The 23118-nt window shown below is 38.3% G+C and overlaps 1 protein-coding gene across 1 annotated transcript in view; it reads left to right on the top strand.

Annotated features, from left to right (window-relative positions):
- The window catches only part of TESK2 (testis associated actin remodelling kinase 2), a 76148-nt gene that overhangs the window by 8786 nt on the left and 44244 nt on the right, over positions 1 to 23118 (top strand). Inside the window, exon 3 of the mRNA XM_058808290.1 lies at positions 16163 to 16284. Coding sequence (XP_058664273.1) covers positions 16163 to 16284 — 122 coding nt within the window. The remainder of the gene's footprint in view (positions 1 to 16162; positions 16285 to 23118) is intronic.

The following is a 23118-nucleotide window of genomic DNA, read 5'->3' as shown; positions in this document are numbered from 1 at the left end:
TAAGGTTTATTGTAGAGGAACAGGACATGGAGTTGTCTTTCAGGCATTGAAAAAATGGTCTATTTCCTTGTTCTAGTTCCTGACTTTGCGTGGAGTTACCCTCCACACACTTTTCTGGGGTTTCACTGAAATGAAAACAGTCTTACAGTGTATTATGTCCATTTCATGACAATTAATCTGGTTTTTTTATTGAAGTTAAACCAAAAAACTTTTTATCCAGTTTTATTGCTGTAAATAGATACCTGCATTAGAAAATGGAAATTATTTTGATATTGCTTTAATACCCAAAGGCATTGAGATCTCCAGGTATATATTTCCTCTTGAGTAAAGGCGAGTCACTCCACAGAAGTTTTTCTGTTCAGCTAGATATATGAAATTTTAGTTTTCACTAACACAAGTTTTCAATTCTTTCAAATGGCTAGACATGAAGAACTTTATTCAGGATGTGTAGGAGACTTGGTGCAGGACATTTCCTCATAAAGCCAGCTTTTGTAACAGTTGAAAACAAGGGTTTGTTTGGTGTTTTTCGTTTGGTTGGTTTTTTTCTTATTTTCCTGATTGGAAAACTTTCTGAATGTTAAATGCTTTAAAGTTCTGCATGTTACTGGAATTCATCATTACAGTTTCTATGGTGAAGCTGCTGTGCCATCTATAAAGGTACCAATAGGCTTGGGTCATGCCTAAATAACTAGGAAATAACAGACCTTGGTTTACTTGTGAGAATTTCAGAATTCAGGTGGAGGGGAAGAGGTAGCTAAAAGTAAAGATGAATTTCCAGCATTCATAGTAATTGATTAATTTGAGAATTTGTTGACTGAGAGAAATCCCTAGTAACCAGTTTATTTTTATGTACATTAACAAGTCCTCTAATTCTTTAAAAACCGTCCCCTGCTATTCTCCTTTGCAGTGAGCTAAAGTAGACATCCCAAGGAGTTGGATTGAGTTGGTGGCATTACTGTGGGAGCTGTGGTGGTAGTCTGAGTATCTGGTGTCTGTTTTCACAGAAACAACCACAGTCCCCCTGCAGGCAGAGACTGAGTGATAAACTCTTTTCTTTTGCGTCAGTTTCGACCAGAGCTCTGCAGTTCTGCCACGAGGGGTGAGGATGCATTACAACTTTATCACAGATGCAGTTCCAAAGTCATTTAAACAGGTTTCTGTTCTGCTGCTTTATCAGCCTGACCACCTCTGTCATTAATCCTGCTGTGCTGATGATCAGATTTCATGTGAGAGCCTTGATGTGCTTCCAGTAAAGAGAGCCTCGTGGCTTGCCACAGTTAAATTTCACTCTGATCTGCAGGCTCGCAGCTAAATGACTGAAGTTGAGAAAAATCCAGGATAGTTCTAAACTTACTGTGTAAGTAATTTTACAGGAGCAATGAAGCCTTCCCTTTAAATGATCAAAGGTGTCTCAAAACCCACCACATCTCAGAGCTTTTTCAGTCATGTATTTGTCCATTGTTTTGTACCATACATTGGGCTCACTCAAGCGATTTAGCAAAGAATGCTTGGACTATTTTAAGGGTTTGAGATTTTTTGTTTTGCTGTGTAGTTGACAAATGTTTTTCAGTGATTTCTTCCCCTCTGTCCTTTTCTGTGGAAACTTCTTTTAAAGTACAGTCTGTTGTGAGGGTTAGAAGTTGCCTTCTCTTAACTTGTGAATAAGAGTATGTTACATCTCAGATGTGTATGTTAATGGTCATATATGCTATAAATGATCTTTTAACATTTCTAGTGCACCTTTATTCACAAATAAATCAAAGTCTGTGGTTTATTCAGAGTATTAAGCTAGTGTTTTGATTTTGTTAGCCACTACTATAACACTTTGAATTCATGTTCAACTGAATACCAGATATTATGGAAACTACTTTAGAAAAACTGAACTTTGCCAAAATATCAGCAATCTAGTTTGAAGCAGCTGACTGACCAGTGCCTGTTCTAAATTTCAATGGCAAGTGCAGCTGAGGTTTGCTTTTAAGATCAAGCTGGGCAGAGACTGTTTGTATAAATGAACAGCCATGATCCCAAACCCTTAAACTCTTGGGAAAACCAGCTGATGAATGTAAGGAATTGTGGGGGAATCCAAGCATTATACTGAAATGAAGTATTGCATTAGGAAATAGTTACTATTAATTATAAAATATATGTTTGGAACAGCAGTCAGACTAAAATCTAGGATGATCTTCTATTCACATTTACCTTCAGGTTCAGTACTAAGTATTCAAGTTGCTGTGAATTTCCTTCAGGTGTTCTTTTTGTCTCTGCATTCTGTAGCTGACCTTTTAAGAGAGACTGGAAATAGTTGTGACATTTCAGTGTTAAAAATGGACTTTCTGCAGTGTATTATTTGTGTGCACATGAAAACAGGAGTCATTGATCCAATATAGAATTGTACAAGGCCAAGTATAAATACAAAGAGAGGGCATCATACTTTTGGATGTCTTAAGATGGGTGGTGGGTACAAAAGGATCAGTATCCTCAAGATGTTTGTGCTGTATGTGCTTATACTGTGAGGCCTCCTATTTGAATACCCTGGGATGATGTTCCTCAATTCATTATTTAGTTGTTAGTCTTTATTTGTGTGGTCAAATTAATGTTCTCTGACTTTGGAAAGTGCTGGCTGATCAGGAAAGGTGTGCCTGTCCAAATACGTACCTTGTACCTGAGGCTGGGATCCTGTTTCCAGTATTTATTTAATGTCTTCAGGGTGTTTAGAGATAAGCAGCATCCAACTGTCTAATGTGAAAGGAGAAACGAGGCTGGAGCTGTGCTCACAGGTATTCTGAAGAGCACATATATAATTCTTTTTATCAAGTACTTGTAATGCCCTTAGGATAAAACTGGTAGTTCTGTCACCTCTAAACATACAAATAATAAATGATACTAGATAGTGTATCATTTGTGATATTGTGTATCATGGGCACATTGGCATGGTGGTGGGCTTGATTTCTGGAACATCTTGTTCTAGGCTGTGGGAGGTTTAAGAGATATTACTGATCTGGCTTTCCCAAAGTGACTCAATGGAAAGTATTTTTTTTTTGGTACTTTATGACTTCATTACTGTTCATATAACATTTCTCTCTGTGTTTATCTGTAATTTTGCAGGCCTTGAGGAGTCAAGTGCAGAAATGTTTAATGTCACTTTCTTCTGTTGCCTCTGACCTAGGTTTGACAGGGCTTCACTAGAATAACAGTGCAGAGTAGGAACAGAACAGTAGAGTAAGTGAGGGATTAACTCATGAGATTTCAAACCCAAAAGTTGTGAGAGCTCTCTTGACCAAAAAAAAAAAAAGAGTATCTGTCTTGGTGGGCATGAATATCTGTATCATGTTATACTTTGCCTATAATGTCTTATAGTTGAACTCTGTCTAAAAACAAAGGCATTTTAAACTTCTCAATCAGTTAAGGCTTGGAAGAGTTACTGGATCATCTACACACACTGCACATCACCTGAGGTCTTTGAATTTTACCAGTAACTGGAATTTTGTCTAGAGCATATATTGACACCACATACAGCACAGGTGTACCTCCCTTCCTGGTTTTTAAATTCAGTTCTGAATTGGAGATCTCAAAGACAATACCATGCCCTAGTTTTCTCAACAATAGCATGTAAAAACCATCCTCCAGCTTTGTGTCACACTCTTAAAATGCACATCACTTGTTGCTGTCATGGCACATTAGTACCTTATGTTTAATGGGTGTGGACCTCCTGTTCTGTAGCCTTAGTCCTTGTTTGCAATGAAGGTTTGCATTTGGGTATGTTGAATTTTGCTCAGATAGATTTAAGATACGAAGTGGCCTTCACTAGTTAGTGAAATAACACAAACAGGGTAATGATCCAAATGTAAAAGTTTTGGATTTTTCCGAAGTGGCAGCTGGAAGTGGCAGCTTCCATCAGGAGGAAGGCAAGGCAGAAGATTGAGTAGAGGAGACCTGGCTTGGTTCTTGAGGAGGCTCCCCTGTCTTACCCTGCTTTGTCATGTCCAAGTGTATCTTCAGCTGGCCCTGGCCAGTCTGTAACATGTTGTAGTCAGTTGTGGCACAGAGTCTGATGCCTTACAGAAGTCTATGTATAATGCTATTGCAAAACATGTATACATTTTGCTTAATCAGTCTTATTACCTAAATTGAAAATTAATGTAAATCTAGGCAGGGATGTTGTGAGAGCTAAGCCAGGTATAAGTATTTCTGCTCTGTTCTTGGCAGCTACTTTTGGCTTGTCCTTTAAACTTCCATCATAAAAGATTCTGCAGCCTCCTTTGGTGTATCCAAGCTATAATTTATTATTTTTAAATGATCCTTTTATAGATAGAACCTCCCAGTTTGAGTTGTTTCTACAGCTGGTCCTTCCTATTTGCTTATTGACTCTACTAGCAACTCATTACTTACAGAGGTTTCCATTTTCCTGTGGCATTTAGTCAGAAGAGTAACATGTCTGTGAGTGTGTGGAAGGAGGGAAGCAGATATTTGAGTAGTTATAAAAATGAGCATGCGAGGAAGGGAATGCCAGTTCATATTAAAAGGAGAATATTACTACAAATAGGACATGGAAAAAGTACAGGAAAAAAGGCAAGGGACCTGCTGCTTGGTTTTCAGCCCACGCTCAGCAAAATCCCCCTGCAGAAGGTGTTGGAAAGTGTCAGAGTTTGCAGATATTTTCCTGGACTGGAATCTTTATTAACTTGTATTTTATCAGATAAACAGGCACTGCAATAATTGAACTGTCAAAGTGTTTTAAATCTAAATGTGAGTCTGTGCATTATTGCTGGTCTTTGCAGGATGGCTCTTCACCTGCTTGAGCTGGAAGGGGAGAGGCTCCTGGAAAAGGAATGGTACAAATTTATTGAGGAATTGAGAAAGCATCTGGAAGAATTGCTTTCCATCATTTATAAATGCTTTCCTCATACCTTCTCTATCTACAGTGATTGTCACTTTGCCTTAAGGAACAAAGTAGTAACACTGTCAATTTAGAAATTTGAAACACAACAAAACCATCTTTCTGCATAACCTGTAGATTTTCTGGTATTCAGGTTGAAAGTACTCAGAGAGTAGCATTGATAATGTAAAATTTCACTGGGAATCTCAAATCTTGCTCATGCTTTTTCTTTGTCCTTATGGCTTCAGTTTCAAAGTTCTCTCATTTTGTCATGTGTCGTTTTGAACATTTGGTGAAAGGTTTGTACTGGGAAAGGATCTTATTTGCCTCTGGAATTAGCAGCCTCATCAGAGGCTTAAATGTAAATGTCTGAACGCTTAAGTGTTTTTCAAAAACTTTGTAAAACATTTGAGGTGAGATCACACAATATCCATGATATTTGTGATACTATTTGATAGGCTTAAAAGATACTTCATTTAAATTATTCTATGAAGTATTAAATTTCAATTTTTAGGCTTTAAATACTTTTCAACATTGTATATTTGACTTTAGAAAAGTTGGAGAACACAAGTTGTTAACACATGAGGACAAAGAAACAATAAAACTTGGTTTAATAAATAGAGAAGTGATTCAGTGGATGACTTTAGTCTTACTGTGTTTGCTGTGTAAAAGTTGTCATTATAGTGCATAAGCAGACTCTTACAATAAAGAAATAATTATTTGAAGGTGCTCTTCAGTGTAATGACAAAGGCATGATAAAGCCCAATGGCTAAAAGCTGTAATAAGAATTGGACTTATTTTAAAAAAGCATCTATGGGATGTGCCTTACCAACCAAAATTTTTCTCTTTCCTGTTACTTTATTAGTGATATTTGTGGCCACCTTTATTATTTTTTTGAGAATGTTCTTGATTAAGTTTGGTAAAGTGTTGAGGAAGTTTTAGCTTTCAGCAGTATAATACCACCAAATTTGTCATGGTCTAGACAATAGGGGTTTTTAAATTGAAGAGTGGAGGTTTTTTTTTCCTCTTGAAACTGCTGTAGCCATATCAAGTGAAATGAGATCCTTCAAGGTCTACTTATGACACATAGTGGCAGAAGCCATCTTTTTAGGGTGGAAAATGAGTAGAGAATGAGTAAGTGGATTATTGTACATTTTGGTTTTGCAGATATAATATTTGATCTTTTAGGCATGGGGAATATGCTCTGTGACTGCAAAGTGACTCCCATTTGACCCAGGCCTATCTTCCCTCCCTCAGGTCTAGAGCCATTGTTCTTGTCCTTGCCCTTCTTGTGTGATGTGATGCCAGTTAGAAAAACAGACAGCAACTCTTCTTGTCCATCTATACCTTTTGGCCTAATTTTTTATAGGACTGAGTTTTAAGCTGAAAATCTTTTCCTTTTGACTAGTGAAGGAAACTCACCTTCTCAAGGTGACAGAAGTAAGTTATTGGAGGCTAAAGGTCTCTCCTGTGAAGTCATGGTGCTGAAACAAGCTACTAATTGTTTGGGAATACAGTCACTGTATTATGTAATCTGACCAAGGGGGCTAGAATAACCCTGAAACTTCACTTCAAACTCTGGGGTTTTATTAGCGAGGTGATTCTGATCTGTCTCTTTCTATTCTGGTTCTTGTCAGGAGTAGGAAACTTCACCATTGTGGAACTGAGGGATAAATGCAGAACTCTTGTGAGTTGGATTTTTCTCACACTGATGTGTGAAGTATCAATCCTTTGGACTCCTTTGGAGCTCGTCTTCCAACTGCTAAGATGATTTGTATGGTAACCACTTAACCAGACAGTTGTCTTCCTCTTGCTAATGTGTTTTTTTTTTTGCTATTGAGGTGCCAAGCTGCTGTCATCCTAGTCCTTGTCACTTAATTAGCAAATGCTTTTACAGGGCATAGGCTACAGGGAGAAGTAGTAATAAATAGGCTGTACTCCAACAGATCATTAATACAGAAATTAAAAACCTCATCTGTGTTGTTAGTCTTTATGGATTGCACCATCGGGGCAAAATACTCACTTCCTCCCCACTTAGCAATGCTGAATTTTAATGACATTTGCATATATCTGAAGTGTAGAGCACTCTTACTTTTAGCAGAATTATAAATGCTTTGAAATACAAGGTAGAATGGAGGGCTAACTTATATTTGCTATCTGAAACAAGTTCTGGTTTTTATTAGTTTATTTTCTGTGTACAAGTCTTAAGGTATGCATGTTATAATCATCTTAAAACATCATCTGAGAAAACACTGGAATTGAAGGAGAACCAGGCTGCAGATTTAATGAAAGCCTTGTCTTTATTAGTGTTGTTGAAGTATTTTCAGAAAATTTCCAAAGCTATACTTCCATAATACTTCTTCCTACAGTTCTGCTTGGCGTCACTACAGTCAAGTCTAGAACTCTAATGAGTAATACAAATTAAAACAGGGTGAAACAGTTCTTACACTATGTTTCACTTTCTCTGATTGTGTCAGACAGCTTTTCTGTTGAATAAGGAAATATTTAGGAAATATGATAGAACTACCCTGAAATGAACAATTTGTTTGAGGATTAAAAAGGCAGAATAAAAATCACTGAAACAAACTTGATGTTAAAGAATTCTCTGTCAGAAAAAAAAAGGAAGCATAGTTTAGTGTAAAATTGTCTATTGGAAATGGATTTTTTACCTGCTTGAAAACTTGGCCTCTCCTCAGCCTTGCTGATGAGCTGATCCATGGAATGTCCCAGGTAAGTCTTTGTTGCCCTCACAAATAGAGTGCTCACAAATTCTGTCAGCAGTAAGAAAGACACTGATACTGTAACAAGTACTGTGCAATAGGAGATAACCCCCATTTGGATTTGTTTAGTACAGTGACTGCTGTAGTTCAGAGTCCTTTTGGCCTTTGATTTCCTCCTGTCGGACAAGTGCCAATCTGGGTATCATTGTGCAGTTTTCCCAGGGCAGAACAGGTGGCAAGATTCCCTTGGCACTGAAATGTTTGTGTGCCTTTTTTGTCTTGTTTTCCATAATAATTTCTCAAGCACGGTTAAATGAGATCTGTTTAGTTTTCTCTTCTGGATGGAGATGTGCTGGGTTGGCAGCTCTGGGATTTTCTGTGTTTTGCCAGCTGGCAAACATGCACATTTGTGTAAGCTCATTCATAGCTGATACTGAGAGACAGGTGCTGATTTACTGTTCTTCAAATAACTGTGCTGGCACATGTCCAGTGTTAACATGACTGCGCCTGGAGAACAAGAGTGCATCACTTCAAAGCTTTGTGAGCCACCTCTGAGGCACCTCTCTGGACTCTTGTTTACTGGGATTGGCACCAGGGGACAGTTAAATATATTTCAGTGGTGGATTTCACTACCTGTGCCTGGGGAGTGACTGTGATGTTAATGCATACAAATGCATATGTGTTACTGCCCGATATGAGATGTAAAAATGAAACTGCAAATTGGTGGCACTAACAAAATAGAGATGCTTACAGTCAGATCCATAGGGAATGCTTCTCCATAGCTCCTTAGCAGCCAGAACTTCTTCCCAATAGATGCTGAGGCCGTATCCCAAGTGTAGGAACAACTTCTCCCGTCCGTGTGCTCCCTGTGCCGGGGAGCTGCCACAGCTGCTGTCCCTGTCTGAGGCTGGCACTGCCTGGGTGCTCTGGGCTGGCTGCAGGGCCCTTGGCACCGGTAGCAGCTCTGCAAGGTGGGGGCCTTGTGTTTGATGTCTGGTGGCGTTAGGGGTTGAGGAGAGGACAGAGCTCTGAAACATCGGCTGGAGTGATCGATGCCGAGACAGCGTGGCTTTGTTAACTAATCCGGAGCTGACGATGTGTCTCACACTGACTCACTGCTGCTGCTTTGTAACATTCACATCAGCTGCCTGCAGTTAAGTCCTGCAAATCCAATTCCTGTGCTTCCTAGCCTTTACAGGCCATGAGGAGACATAAGAAATTGCATGGCATATTTAATTAGCTGCTTGTGTAAGAACCTAACTCTCAAGAAAAGCAGTTTCATGAAGGCTTAAATAACAAGAAATTACTTAGAATTTTTGGTTTTGACTGTAACCTGATAATTATTGACTGTATCAATTTTTAAAAGCTGAAGTATCTTCAAGTAAGCAAAATGTGGTTTCTTCCTGCTCCCTGCTCTCTTTTTATTTGTGGTTGTGATCAAGTTCTAAGTGCTGTGATTATAATAGCAATAGCTGTATGTCAGTGGGCTCTGTTCTGAAAGGTGAGACAGACTTCCTTACTTTTGCATGGTAATGTTTATTTGAAAGATTTATAAAGGAAATCTAAGGAAATTATTTTTGTCCCAAACAGAACTGTCAAGGGTCCCATAGAGTTGTGAAAAGAAGCCCCACAAATGTGCTTGAATACCAATGATGAGATTATTGGTGTAGTGGGGAGACTGTGTGCTCACTGCCAAACTGTTCATATACTGTAAAAATTAGAAGATCCAATTCCTGTGTCAGGAAAACTCAGTCCAAAGTATTGATTTCTTCAAAATCATCTGCAGATTATGTAAGTATCATTATCTTTTATACAGGATAAACCCATAGTAACATGGGAAATATTTAACCATAAGTATTAAAAATTAAATGGGAAAATAGGAACAGAGATATGGTATCTGATTATCTATTATCCTTGGATGTTACAGCAGTCATTTGCAGATGTCATCTTCCAGTTTTCTGGCAGGTAGATAATATCACCTCAATTTTATAGACCAGTTAGGTAACAAAAGAAAAGGGAGTAGCATGCTCAGGGCTGCTCAGTGAGCTGAGAATAGTTAACATTGAAAATTGGGAATAAGCTCTCAGTTATGAACTTCAAACTCATTATTTCTTTTTCTTCCCTGACTATAATATTACTCAGGTATAAAGTACATGGCTGAGGCTGTGGTAAAGCAATGCTCATCCACTGTTTGTGTTCCAGGTCCTGGATTGCAGAGGAAAGTTTATATGGTTACATTCTGCTGAACTGGCTACAAAATCAGTCAACTTCTCCACCCTGGGCTATGCCTGTTTATTTCTCATCTCAAACTGTGGAACAATAGTCCTCTGATGAATTTGTGCTTTCTCTCAAAATAAGACTGTAGTCTCTTTTTGCCTTTATGGCTTGATTGGGATCAAGTTAATGGCAGAGGCAGAGATATGTGCACAGATTCCTATCAATAAATGGTTTGTTTAAAATAAAAGGGTGCTCTATTTTGGACCCTGGTTCTAGATTACAGTGGGCAATGAAGAAAAACAAAATACAAAAGAAAAATTTAGGGTTTTTTGGCTCACAAGTGGATTTACAAAGTATCAATGGTACTGCTGTATTACTGATTAGAAGTTCACTTTAGTTTGGAGGAAAAAAAGGATAATTTGACCGTAGGTGTGGAATATTCTCTAGTAATTGAATATTTCTTTGCTGAATTGGTGGTGCTCAAAGTTACTAAAGTTACCAAATTAGGACCTTTGTTTGACTAAGACTGAGCTTTTGTACTAAAGGGAAAATGGTAAAGTCTCCAGCTTTTTCTGTGTATTTCTCTCAACTCTTTTTAGCATTAGAAATTAGTAGAATCACAATTACTGCCAGACTTTTGAAAGGTTTTGGGGTTTATTTTGTGCCTAGTTTCTGTAGATCTTCTGAACCTGTGCTGAAGCTCTTGTAGCACATGCTGACTAGTTCTGTTTGGCAAAGTTTTGTTACATTTGGCATGTCTCTCTTCTTGCTGCAAGAAGTTGTAGTATAGTGACATTCTGTATTACTGCTCTGAAAACAGCCACAACCCATCTGACTCTCTGACATCAACAGAGCAGCTCACTGTTATCTGAACTGGTGTATTTCTTTCAGCTTCTATTTGTCATTGCAAATTTTCCTAGTGATATGAAATTTTTGATTTGATACAGGCGTGACTGCCATGAGCATGTGTATCTGACAGTGGGTACGTTTTAATGTTAAGAAAAACTTTTCAGAAAACAGTCTTATAAGCACTATGATCTGAGCTGAAGAACAGGTTTATCTTTGCTGAGGGGAGCTTTTCCAATCAACCATAGATTTAAGGCATTCTTCTTACATATTCGCCCTCAAGGTGTGAATATGCATCCCTGTAAGTGTGATGACTTGCTGACTTGACTTGGATAAAATACAGCTGACCCTATGTTTTTTTAAAATATTTCTTCTGCTGTCACAGCAAGGAAGAAGGAAATAGTCTGTGTTTGAGAGAAATTTTGTATCAGAGCCAAATTGCTGGTTTGCTTCCCTGTAAAAGAGTTTTTCCTGCCGTTTGGTAGGCACTCTTATGATGAAGCCTTTTCTCTCTAACAGTGATTACTGCTTCATCTCACATGCCTCACAAGCTTTATTGTTAACTCAGTCAATCAAAATTAAATTGTGTAAAACATGTACTGCAAATGGCCTAGAATGGTAGCTAAGGGAATGTCTTCATCTCTTATCATCAAAGAGAAAATACTTGTAAATCAAATTAAGACAGAGAAGCAAATGCCAGGGAGGTGAAATATTTGGACCAGAGGGGACTACTTTAAAAATGGTGCTTTGGATACATGGCAGCAAAGGTGAAGGTGAAATGGCCAGATGAAGACCATGGTGTGTAAAAGAATGAACAAAAAATTGGTGTGTGTTAGAGCAGCAACATGATTTTATGGAGTAGGCTGCATAAGTAAAGATCTGTAAATGTATTTAAGCAGTGAGGCTGGATGCCAGAAGGAGGGGAAGGTAAGGAAAAACTGGAAAGCAGTTAAATCAAGTTTTGGAAGAGAACTGTGACAAAATACTTCCAGCTATATAATGATGATTTGGAAAATAATGAAAATGAAATGAAAAACTAGGAGCACAGCTGAAAGCTGTGTTGGCAGATTTACAATATCAGTATTAGGAAATGTTCTTCAGATGTTTATTCCAGGGCCACCTGGAAAGGTACAGCGAACACAGATCAAAAAGGCTTTGTGAAAGATGAAATCAGGCTAGATTTCAGCTATTGCTTAAAAACACCTCCCCTTCAGTCCAGCAAAAAGTAGAAATAACATAAATGTTTGGATTTTTAGAGAACCCTGACAGATGTATATGATGTAATAGATAAATAATAATCTAAATTATATTTAATTTTTTTAACTATAAAGAGCTTTACAGCTAAGCAGCAAGCTGAACATTAAACCCACCAATTTTTGCATGATAATCCTCATGAACTTCATATTGTGACTACTTCTCTGGAATGTGAGCCCTGCTGAATCACTATTATGAGATTTCCTTTAAATGCATCACTATTTCTTTACCTGTATTCATGACTTCTCTACTTCCTCAAGGGGTAAGGATCAGAACATGGTCTGATGTGAGCAGAACCACACAGGTAACCATAGCCAGGTCAATGTCCAAAGTGCTTTGATCCTAGGAGAATCACAGTGCAAAGGGACAGTTTAACTGCCTGTCAGCAATAAAACAGGGAGGCAATATCTGGTTGCTGTGACCTTGGAGATGGAGTCACACACATAGGTAAGCAGACGGAGAAGCTGCAAGTGTGAGCAAAGCAGCTGTGGGATTGTCAGAATGTTTCTAAACAGAGAGCCATGATCCAGACATTGCTGAAAGGTTATTTGGTCTGATATGCAAGGAGTCATAATTAATAATCATGTCAACAGCTTTGAAAGCTTCACAGCAGCCTGCAAGTTGCATCAGTGAGAGGTTTGAACTGCATGAGTGAATCCCTGTTTATGTTGAGTATACAGGCATATGCCTGAGGCAAACTGCCTTGTAAACAAATGTTAAATTGGATCAGCAGTATTGCCAAAATATTTACTAATTTTCCTTCTGGAGTCAGGTGGTTGAAGCATGACTTCCATGCTTTTATGGCACAGAGGTGGCCTGAAAGGAGAAGAAGGATTAAAACTAAATAGTGTGCAGGGCTTTGGCAAGGCATGCCAGGAGAGACACAAATTTTGTCTAGGGGATGACTGATGGGTAAGTAGGCATGGAGGGCAGAGCTGACAGCTCCTTCCACGTTGATAATTCAGTTTGACTGAGACTTTAAAGACAGAACCTGTCAGATCCTTGTTGTCAATTTGTTCTTGCCATAGCAATGCTATTTGCCAGTTGTGCTTCAGAGGAGAGAACATGGTTAGTCTTAGGTGTATTCCAGGTGATTAAAATTGTGCTCCATAATTTGTAAACTGATAGTTGATTTTATTCATAATATTGAATATTGTCCTCTTGAGAAAGATGCACTCTCACCTCCAGTTCTGCTTCTTCCTCCTTGCTTAAAGGATAACTAACAAGAGAAGAAGAGTCCCTTTTTTCCCCCTCTCCCTTGGTTTGATTCAGAATTTTGCTGTTCTGTCAGATCTTGTAGAAATACATCCTCCAACATCAGAAGAATATACAGAACTTAAAATTGCTGGTGTTACTTTACTCTGTTCTTAAAGTGAAACAAAGCATAGTGCAATGTTGGGTACTATTTAGAGACCAGATAATTGGACAGACTCTGCTGCTCTATGTGTAATGAACTCGAGAAATTTCCAAGCATGAGGAATATGATTTTATAAAACAAACAAAAGAAAACCCTACTGCCCCTGCCACCAAACCTTGTTCAGTCTCTCAAGATGGGAAAGACTGCAGGATAGCCTAAAACAGAGGATGAAAAGTTTTGTCTTTGTAAAAGCAGCTCATTTTTGTCTGCATGTGCAGGTATTGCTATGGACAGTCAGACCTTTGAGAAGCACTTGTTGACCACTTCTTGTTGCATATCAGACCTGAAAATCCAAGAAGCATGCGGGATGCAGTGACCCAAAAAGTTACCCACCTTCTTTCCTGTGGTTTCTTTAGCTTAAGAAAAGCAATCTGAACAAGGAAAAAGGTTCTGTGATAAATTCTGCTTTTACTTCAGAGTTGAGGCAAAAGAGCAGGAAATTTGGCATGAAACTGAATGAATTATAGGAATAGGCAAGAAATTAAGAGATAAGTGGCAGAGTTAATGAGAAGGCAAATACTGTTTAAGACCATATTCCATCTGAGTTCCTGATCACCTTCTACCTGTATTCATTCCTTTTTGGCAGACTTTGAAGCTTCTGTGTTGGTGGAAAGCTCATTTCTGTTGAGAGCATCTCTGACTGTAGGAATTAATTTACTTCAATTTTTTTTCCCTGAAAACCCCAGATTACTCCACCACAACACCCAAGATTTTGTCTCAGAGGAAGTGTGTTGATTTAGCTGCTGCTGTGTATAGGTTCAAAGCATAGTCCTTTTTTCTTTATTTAAATTTACATTGTTGAAGTTTTCTGAGTCTGTGAAAACATTTTAAACTTTTCCCCCCAACCCAAGGTATACTTCTACTAAAACTAAGGTATAACTAAAATATGTTTTGAAAGGCTCTGCGTAGACATTGACCTGTCCAACTTAGTTTATTCATTCAAATTGGCTGGATAAAATTAAAAGTTAATGAAAGTACACAACTGACACAAGAAACCTAGCAAGTAACAATAAACCTCATCAACTTAACATGCAATCATCCTGCTTAAAACCAATAAGCATGCCAAACTGGCAAGACAGGTTGTGTGGAGAATGATTCTACATTATCTTGTTGTAATGCATTAAAGCTGTAGTTTGACCAGTTTTATTTTAAAACCAATATTACCACAGAAAGGAGGAGTGCCATGCTTGTGAACTTGCTGTTGGTTTCTACTCAGTGCTGGGTTCTGTATTCTTTCCCCCCCCCTTTCCCTGATCCTTCTTGCTCTGGGATTACTGGGTGACTGTAGGTGAGGCATTTGAGGAGCTCTGTACATAAGCAGAGGGGAAGCAGGAGGAAAAGCAGCTGAGGGCTTTTTTTCTACTCAATGCCTCGATGTTGTTTATCACACTCATCTGGGATGTTTCCAGTGCTACCCTATACCTGAAACTAGGACGGCAAGAGGCAATGTAGAAGTGTTAAGCCAGACACACACCTGAAACATGACACCCTTTGCTCCCTGTACATCTCTGTGCTGAATTGATGGGCTTTGTGTCTAGATGACAATGTTTCAGCTAAACATGCCCCTTCTTCTTGCAAATAGTGCTGTGCAAATAAAACTTGAAAATAGGTATCACTCACTGCCTCAGAACTGCCAGGGAGGGAGCCTTACCTTCAAAACCCATACCTCATTTTCTTCTTGCATCTGCTTATCATGGATTCAGTTTTTCTTTCTGTAATTAACATATCACAGCTAAAGGAGCCTCTTACTGGAAAAGATGAATAGTCTTCTGAAATAAAAGCAGACAGACTGTTGTTGTTTAAAATGTAGGTAGTTTGTATGTACCTAAGTCATAATGTTGATTTCAGTTTTAAATTAGAAAGCTGATGAGTCTTAAATTCCTGTAACACAGATGTTCCTAAGCTAATCTCCATAACATGAATGAATTTGCCATGGGGGTAATTCAGTGTTTTGAGAAATGCATGTTTTCTATTTATGAGCTGCAGGTACTGATGTAGGAAGAAAATGGGAACAGAATTTCCATGAATACTACCAGTATGTGTGTGGGAATGCCCAACTGCAAGGAAATTCAAAGGCTTGGCAAGCTTTTCACTATTGTGACAGCTCCTTTCTAATAGGAGCACACATCTACATTACACTTGACAGATGGGCTGGTTTGAGTAGCAAGTTAGAAATGGCCACAGCCCTGCATTTCTGCCTGGGGAAAGTCATGCTGAACAAGGTGCTGGCACTGTGCAGTTGCCAGAGAAATCCTCTTTTTCCTGCTGATGCTGTGCAGCCACTGCTGCCACCCTGGGTGAGGTGATCTCCTGTGCAGGAACCTCTCTGCTTTGCAGCAGGGGTTGGCAGGAATGCTTTCAGTGCCCTGGATCATAGTCTGTTTTCAGAAGTAAACACTGAGTATCTCCAAAATCTGCCTGTAGCTGTAAGAAACAGTTCCTTGTATCACACATTCTGTGAACAATGACAGCAACCTCTGCAGGGGGAAAGAAAGGATATGGGTGGAATGAAAATAAGTTTCAAAGGTCTTGGAGAGGGAAACTTTTTCTCTGTGTACAAACAGATGGCTTCCTTCACTTGTACTAAGGAGCTGATAGTTGGGGTTTTTTCAACTTCTCAAGCTTTCTGTCATCATGAGTTGCAAGAGAAGAGCAAAATGCCATTTCACATTTGCGTAGTATGCTTCTAGAAAGTCATCTCTGGGATAAAGGCTGCAGAAATTGGTGTATGGATCACTCCTGTCATGTAGGATCTCTACATTGCACTACAGCAATACTGGTTCTTCAGTCTTTCATTTCATATTCTTACCATTTTTTGCTTCTATCCAATAGGTAAGGCACAGAACTTCAGACCAGGTAATGGCTTTGAAGATGAACACACTGAACAGCAACAGAGCAAACATGCTGAAAGAGGTTCAACTTATGAATAGACTCTCACATCCGAACATCTTAAGGTACACTGGCTTTTTTCTGAAACATCTAGAGATAGGTTGTCTTTAGTAGGGCTCTCCTCTTTCCAATTTTTATTTAGGTAGTTTTTATTGTAGGCTTATCTGTTCTGAATGTGTTAGGATCAATGGCTAATTTAATAGATGAATGGGAGGAAGAAGAGGACTTAAGAGAAAAAACCCAAACATGGATATAATTTTGGTATCTGGAGTTTGCCAGTAAAGAGTAACTTACGTCAGAGAAAAACAGGTGCTCACATTTTAAATTTCTAATGAATCAGTAAAGTGATATGAAAAGTGAAATTTGGCTTCTTGTTGTGAATTTAAGCTATTGCAAATTTAACACTATTCATTTAACTTACTGTTACTAACCTTAAAATTAAACAATGCAAAATGCCATAGCTGTTCCCTAGTATTAGGTCTGCTTCCTAGTTTTTGGGATTTTTTTATTGCAGTATTGCAAGGTGGGAAAAGAAGGACCGAAGAAAAGAAGCTAGAGTTGAACTAATCTAATTTATATGCTCCTGGAAGGAAAAGGGTAGTTCTTGCTTTGCATTAGATTACAAAATGCAAATCCAAGATGTTCCAAGGTGTATCTTGTTATTCCTTAAACCATTTTAGTCTTGGTTTCTCTTCTGTGGTGATGTGACAAGCAATTAACATAATTGGCTGAAGCCATAACATGATGAAGTTTGAAGCTGTGATGACAGTGCCCCAAATGACAGTTCTGTAAGCTGCTGTTTCACACCTGGGATCCATTTCTGATCTCAGTTCTTTCTGAAAAGTTTTGGAGATACAGTGAACGCTGTTACTTAATTTCTTTTTCTTCACCATTCTGTTACATAGTACAGACATAATACTGATTCCTAAAATCCTTTATAACTGATTGTTCTGATCCTTGAAATCCTATCTCAGTCTTCATCAGTTGATTTGTATCAATATCCTGTGTGTTTCCTTCAGTATTTATGAGGACACATAAATGTCAGAAGCTTTTGAAATATCTGTAAGGAGCATTCCATTACTTCGTGTCTGCTTTCTATTATTCTTTTTCTTAAGACCTCAAAAACCTGTGAATTTAAAGAATTCTTACTCACTGTAAACTTTTATTGGCTTTATCATAATGTATTTATTCAAGTGTTGTAGTCATCTATCCCTAAATGCAATTCCTAGTCTGTTTTCTGTGCTCCAAGGTGAGGTGCTTTCCAAGCAACTCCTCCTTCTGTTTGTTTGTTGTTGTTCTTATATTTTTAATTTAAATTATATTATCTATCTGGTTATTTAGAATTCAGGGTCATTAATTGTGTCTTCTATTGATTCCCCACATTTTTCCTTCATTTCCTTTTTTTCTGAATCCTCTGATAAGCAGCATATGACTCTGGGACTGATAAAGCTAATTTTCTAAAAATGTTTGTGGAAAGAGAAACTTTCCAAAGTGAAATTGGCATTATCAGAACGAGCTCAGTACACTTCATCAGTTTCTTTATCAACTTTGTGTGGTTGGTAAATCTTATTAAAAAAAAATCTAGCTCTACAGCTCTCTTGAAAACCAATAATTTAATTTGGGTTGAGATGAGGGAAAGTAGGAAAGGGATATATTGACAGGCCAAAAGCATTCAGTTGTACTTAAATATATAACCCTGCCCCCTCTTGAATGGGATTACAGAGGTGTTGCTGAGAATAAAAAATATTGTGCTCAGTCCTGAGTGACTCCTGAAATTTAGGTGTCTTGTAAAGTAAAAGAGATCATATTTGTGATGTGCTGGTCCCCTCTGGCCTTAGAGCCTATGAATAATTTGAAATCAGCAGTGTTACACAGATTGTCCTGAAGGAAGAACAAGAATGTATTGATTTATGTATGAAGCAGAAAAGGAATTTCATTTGTTCTTCCAGTAATTATCAAGGACTGGCAGAGAAATCTTTTTGTGCTCAATAAGCAGATATGACTGAATACATCAGAATAAATTACTTAAATAGAAATGGTCTATCTTTGCACAGGTTGTTTAGAAGAATAAACTGTGTTTGATTTATGAATTGCTTGATTTGAGGCTTCTTCAAAAAAAAGCAATCTCTGGTAAAATACTGCCTTTTTCTTATCTGTTAGCTAAGTCCCCTTGCTACAGGGAGCAGAGTTATTCCTACAGGAAATTCAAATGAGAAAACAGTATTTAGTTTTAGTTGGTTTTTTACTGAATTACAGTACACAGTAAAAACTACTATTTTTCTGTGTAGGAGGTAACTTTATTGTTTTATGTGTTAATTATGTGTCATTTAAGTTTTTGTCTAAATTTCACTGCAGTGTTTTCAATTTCTTTGCGTTTGGGAGAAGATTTTGTCCCTCTTAAATGTTACCTGCCCATCTGTCTGTGTATACTTTTATATAAACACACACATGCAAGCCTCTCTATTTAGATTTCATAAATGTGTAAATCATTAGTGCTTCTGATAGTCTTGTGAAACAGCTGTTTCCCACTTTATAAACACATAAAAATAATTAATGCTAATTTGCCCTTAAAGTGGTGAGAGGTTGTGTTGCTTGTTTGACAACATTGTGCTGTCAGATAAGAGCAGCTGAGTTGTATTGCTGAGAGGTTTTTAGGAAAATGTTCTACAGCAGCCTGTTCCCACTGAAACATTTTCTGGGATTATTCTTGGAAATTTTAAGATTATAATAGTATTCAAAGGGAACATCCTCTTCAAAGAAGTTCTAATATATAACTTTTCCTGGGGCTGTGAGCTATCTCAGTTTGCTGTTAAATATTTTCTTCACCTAATTTCTTTCCTTTGAAGCTGTTCTATGTTACTGAGTAAGGTGTTTTGTCACTAGCATCACTTCTCCATTGATTAGCCACTGGATTTCCTCCACATGCCTTGAAGGTGTCCTCTGATTTTTACATAATTCATCTCTGAGCTTCTTCATCTCCTCTGAGCTCTGGGGCAGCCTACTGTTAACTTGCACTGTAAACAAGTTTCTTTCCTCCCTGTTGCCAGCCAGTATGGATAGTAATGGGTTCTTAGGCTGAAACATTGAGATCACATTGTGCAGTGGTTAATTGAACCAGGTGAGGGCTGCAAGGTGCTCTGCCATCAAATGGCTTGTAGAATTATGGAACTGGATAAATACTGGCTTTACAGCCTCCAAAATCTGCTCTCAAACCATCTCCACATGAGTAGGATAGCAAGTTAATGTTTTAGAAAGCAAATGTCAGATTCAGCAATGAGGCATTTATTTCAGTACACTAAAACCTTCCTTAAGCTGGGGAGTGTGTTTTTGAACATCCTGATGAGTAATACCTCAGATTTGTTACTGAATCAGTGTTTTTGTCCAAGAGCTCTTCTGTAGTTTATATACTTGTGTTATGGAAAGAAGAGATTTCTTCATCCTTGGAGTGCATTTGGTAGCCCAGGATCATCATTACCTTTGGGTAATTAAAAACCCACCCCTTTGCCTGTGCTCTAAAATATATAGGAGCTTTTTAAAAGCTGTCAATTCCCATGTGCCCACAGTTAACTTCAAGATGTTAATGTGAAGATTTTGGTACTTTTGCTGTTGATTGTACTGATGTGACTAATAATATTGCTGACTATTTGAAACTGCTTTTCCTTCTGTGCTGTCCATATCAACTCCTTTTCAGAGTTACTGATGCCTTTTGAGGTTTTTATCCAGACTCTGGTCACTCTTCTGGAGTGTGAGTTTGTCAGTAGTTGCTGACTTCCTTCCATTCCTGAGCTCAGTAGAGATTACCTAAAGGTGTGTCTGTGTTTTTGCCTTACTGATGCTTTTGCACATCTTGAGGAGATGGAATTGGGTGAAGGTGTTTCAGCTTCTCTTGGTGAGTTTCAGTTTTACTTGGTGAACTACTGATCTGGGTATTTAGGCTTTAAAAACAACAGGCTTTATTGGCCATGGAGCAAAAGGCTAGCTTTAAATCTCCACACTCATTTCAGTATTTCTGCACTTAAATTCTGCCCTTGGCCAGCCATATAGATCCATCTTGATTAGAAGAGAGATGTAAGTGAAGATTTTAGTTTTCACTTACCAAGCCCCCAGTAAGTCTACCGTCCCCATGGTAGGATCATAAAGATTCCAGTGGTCAAATATATGTATATATGTAAGCTTCTAATGTATTTTCCATGTAGAAAATGAGAGGCTACCCTCTATTACAGGATTTATTTTGGCAGAAAGTAGAACTTCTTTTTCAGTCTGTTAAGGATATTTTAGAATAGAAGACTCCAGCTCTTGCAGCTACACAGGCAAGATGGCAAAAAGTAGGGGATTTGGGAGATTTTTTGTCTCCCTTCCTCTTGTTTCCTATTTCAGCTAGCAGATGTGATTCTAGAGGCAGAGTAGGTGTTATCTACAATGTAATAGCTTTTTATTCAGTCACTGTCTGGTGTTTATAACAAACTATGTGTAAGACCTGCTTATCTTTTTAGTTTGCTGGTTTTTCCCCAGGGTCCAGGTTGGGGATGTTTTAGGAGTGGAGAGGGCAGGCAGACAAATGGTGTTCAAGGAGTGTTTTCTTTGTTTCTTCCATCAACCTCATCTCCTGTCTCCATCTCACTCCTGCACACAACTTAAACATGGAGAATTGAAATGCTTTTCTTGTTATCTACATTTCTTCCTGCCTTGGCTGTGGGATGTGCTGGTTTTATCACATCTTCCCTCAGACAGATGGTGAGAGGAGGTGTGGAAAAGTGAGCTGAGGTTGGGGTTTGTACCATGTGATGTTTACTATAGCCACTGTAATACAGGTTAGCAAGACTGTAATTGTTGGGGTTAGGGAAAACAGGAGTTTGGAACATTTCTCCACTTCTTCATTAGCTTGTGTCCTGTTTAAAGGGCAGTGCTGTTCAAGGGTTGGGTTAGATCAAGCACCATGGTTATGAAAGGTCTGGTGTATGCTGGTAGATGTGCTCTAACATTTTGTTACTTTCCTGAATGCTGATGTGCTGCTGTAGTCATGAGTTTTCACCCAAATCAAAGTAAGAAAATTGGTCTGGAAAGGACTCAAGAAATCTCCATCCTTGTGTCCTGAGCTTGGGAGCCTTCAGTTTACAGCCTGAGAGACCTGATAGCTTTTTTTTTTTGTAATATCTTACAGATGTGTTTTTCTCATATAAATGGTGTGCTACCAATGATTCTCCATCTCTTGTGCTGTCTCTTAAATTGGTGTATCTTCAATTTTGAGGTAGAATTTCAGTCTTTAATATCACTATTGTTTGCATGAAAAAGTATTTCTTTATGTGATCTGTACCTTGGGGACTTAATTTAAAACATTCTGTACACAGAAAGTCTTAGCTCATGTCTTAAGCATTCTCATGGGAGCACTTGGAGTTATTGCTGCATGTTTGGCTGTGAGCATGCAGGCAGATTGACTCATTGATTAAATCCACCTTCTTGTGTGTGCAGCACACAAATAAGCACACTGTGTGCATATTCCATGAACTCCTTTCAAGGAGAATTTTATTTCATCCCCTTCGAGACAAATCTATCGCCCTGGGAACACAATACCAGGGATTTCTTTTTGTGTGTAGTTTTATCCTTTCAAACCTTCCTTTTGGTAAAATTGCTTTGTGATGGACTTTGTTACAATAGCCAGAAGGATGGATTTTGTCTTTTAACATCCTTTGTCCTGTACTGAACAGTGCTTTAACAGGAAAGAAAATTGCTTTTTCTTCTCTTTGTGTAACGTGGTTATCAAAAAGGAGTATTTTAGAAAAACAGTGTACAAGGCAGCAGAAGAGAGGCTGTATGCGTTGTGTGTAATATGTTACAGAAATTATAGGTTAAATGCCTTACCTCTTCTAGAATCAAGATGCAAGTGTAGAAAAATTAAAATACATTTTTAATCTAGCATGGCTCCTAAATCATTAAGGAGGGCCTTAATGCAGACTTAATATTTTTATTTGCCCTCTTCCTTCTCCAAGTCAGTGCAATGAAAAAAGCATGTGTCTTTCCTGACCTTTTGTCTCTGTTACTGAGCCTGTACTAGAGGCTTTTGCATTGGTGTGTTTGGTTTGTTTCTTTTCTTTAATGTTATCAAAGTGCTGAATTTTCTCATACAAGCAGTAAATTTTTGAGGGCATCAATTTCTTTTGTTGAACTGTAGCTGCCCCAGGTTTATCCACAGAGAAGGAATGTGTCCCAGTGAAGTTCTTTTAACTGGAAGCATGTGTTCAGTGTCTGGATATCCACAGAAGCTGTGTGATCTGGATATTAGTTTTGTTTGATAAATTAAGGCAAAGATTTCAGACTGAAGCTGCAGTATTTAGTCTCCCTTTTTTTTGTCCAGGATTTTCTCCCTTGCCATCTGACTGAACTGAAAGTAGTTTGTGTAACCACTGTGAAGGACTAAGAAATATCCAGACTTCTCTTGGTTTTCTTTAGGAGGACAGGTTTACCAGATTGATTGATTGTTTATAAAATGAGATTTCCAACATGTGTATAGATTGCTGACATTTGTTAGAAAGCATTTGGTAGTGGAAATGTGCTGCACTGTATTTAGCTGGGTGGACTCAAGTATCATCCTTTCTATTTGCAGCTTCTAGGAAAATTTTTCCAGACAGATTTTGGAAGTGTTTCAGCTTGCTGATAAGGCCAGATACACTGTCTTGAAAATAAACTTCCTTAAATCTGCAAATGATCTCCTGTTTTGTGGATGATTGGCCTATTGGAGCTCCTTCCAGCTCAAAATGCTTATAGGAAGTGTAACCTTTGGCTGACAAGACATTCTGCTGAAGTTCACCTACAAGCACATTTTGGCTCAGGAGACAGTGTGTCTAGCCAACAGGAATAATCTCAGCTGTGCTGGACCAGCATGTCAGCTTCCTATCCACACA

This window comes from Ammospiza caudacuta, chromosome 7 (assembly GCF_027887145.1).
Source record: "Ammospiza caudacuta isolate bAmmCau1 chromosome 7, bAmmCau1.pri, whole genome shotgun sequence".
Lineage (NCBI taxonomy): Eukaryota > Metazoa > Chordata > Aves > Passeriformes > Passerellidae > Ammospiza > Ammospiza caudacuta.
The sequence above is the reverse complement of the archived record's forward strand: the minus strand, read 5'-3'. Positions and strand labels throughout refer to the sequence as shown.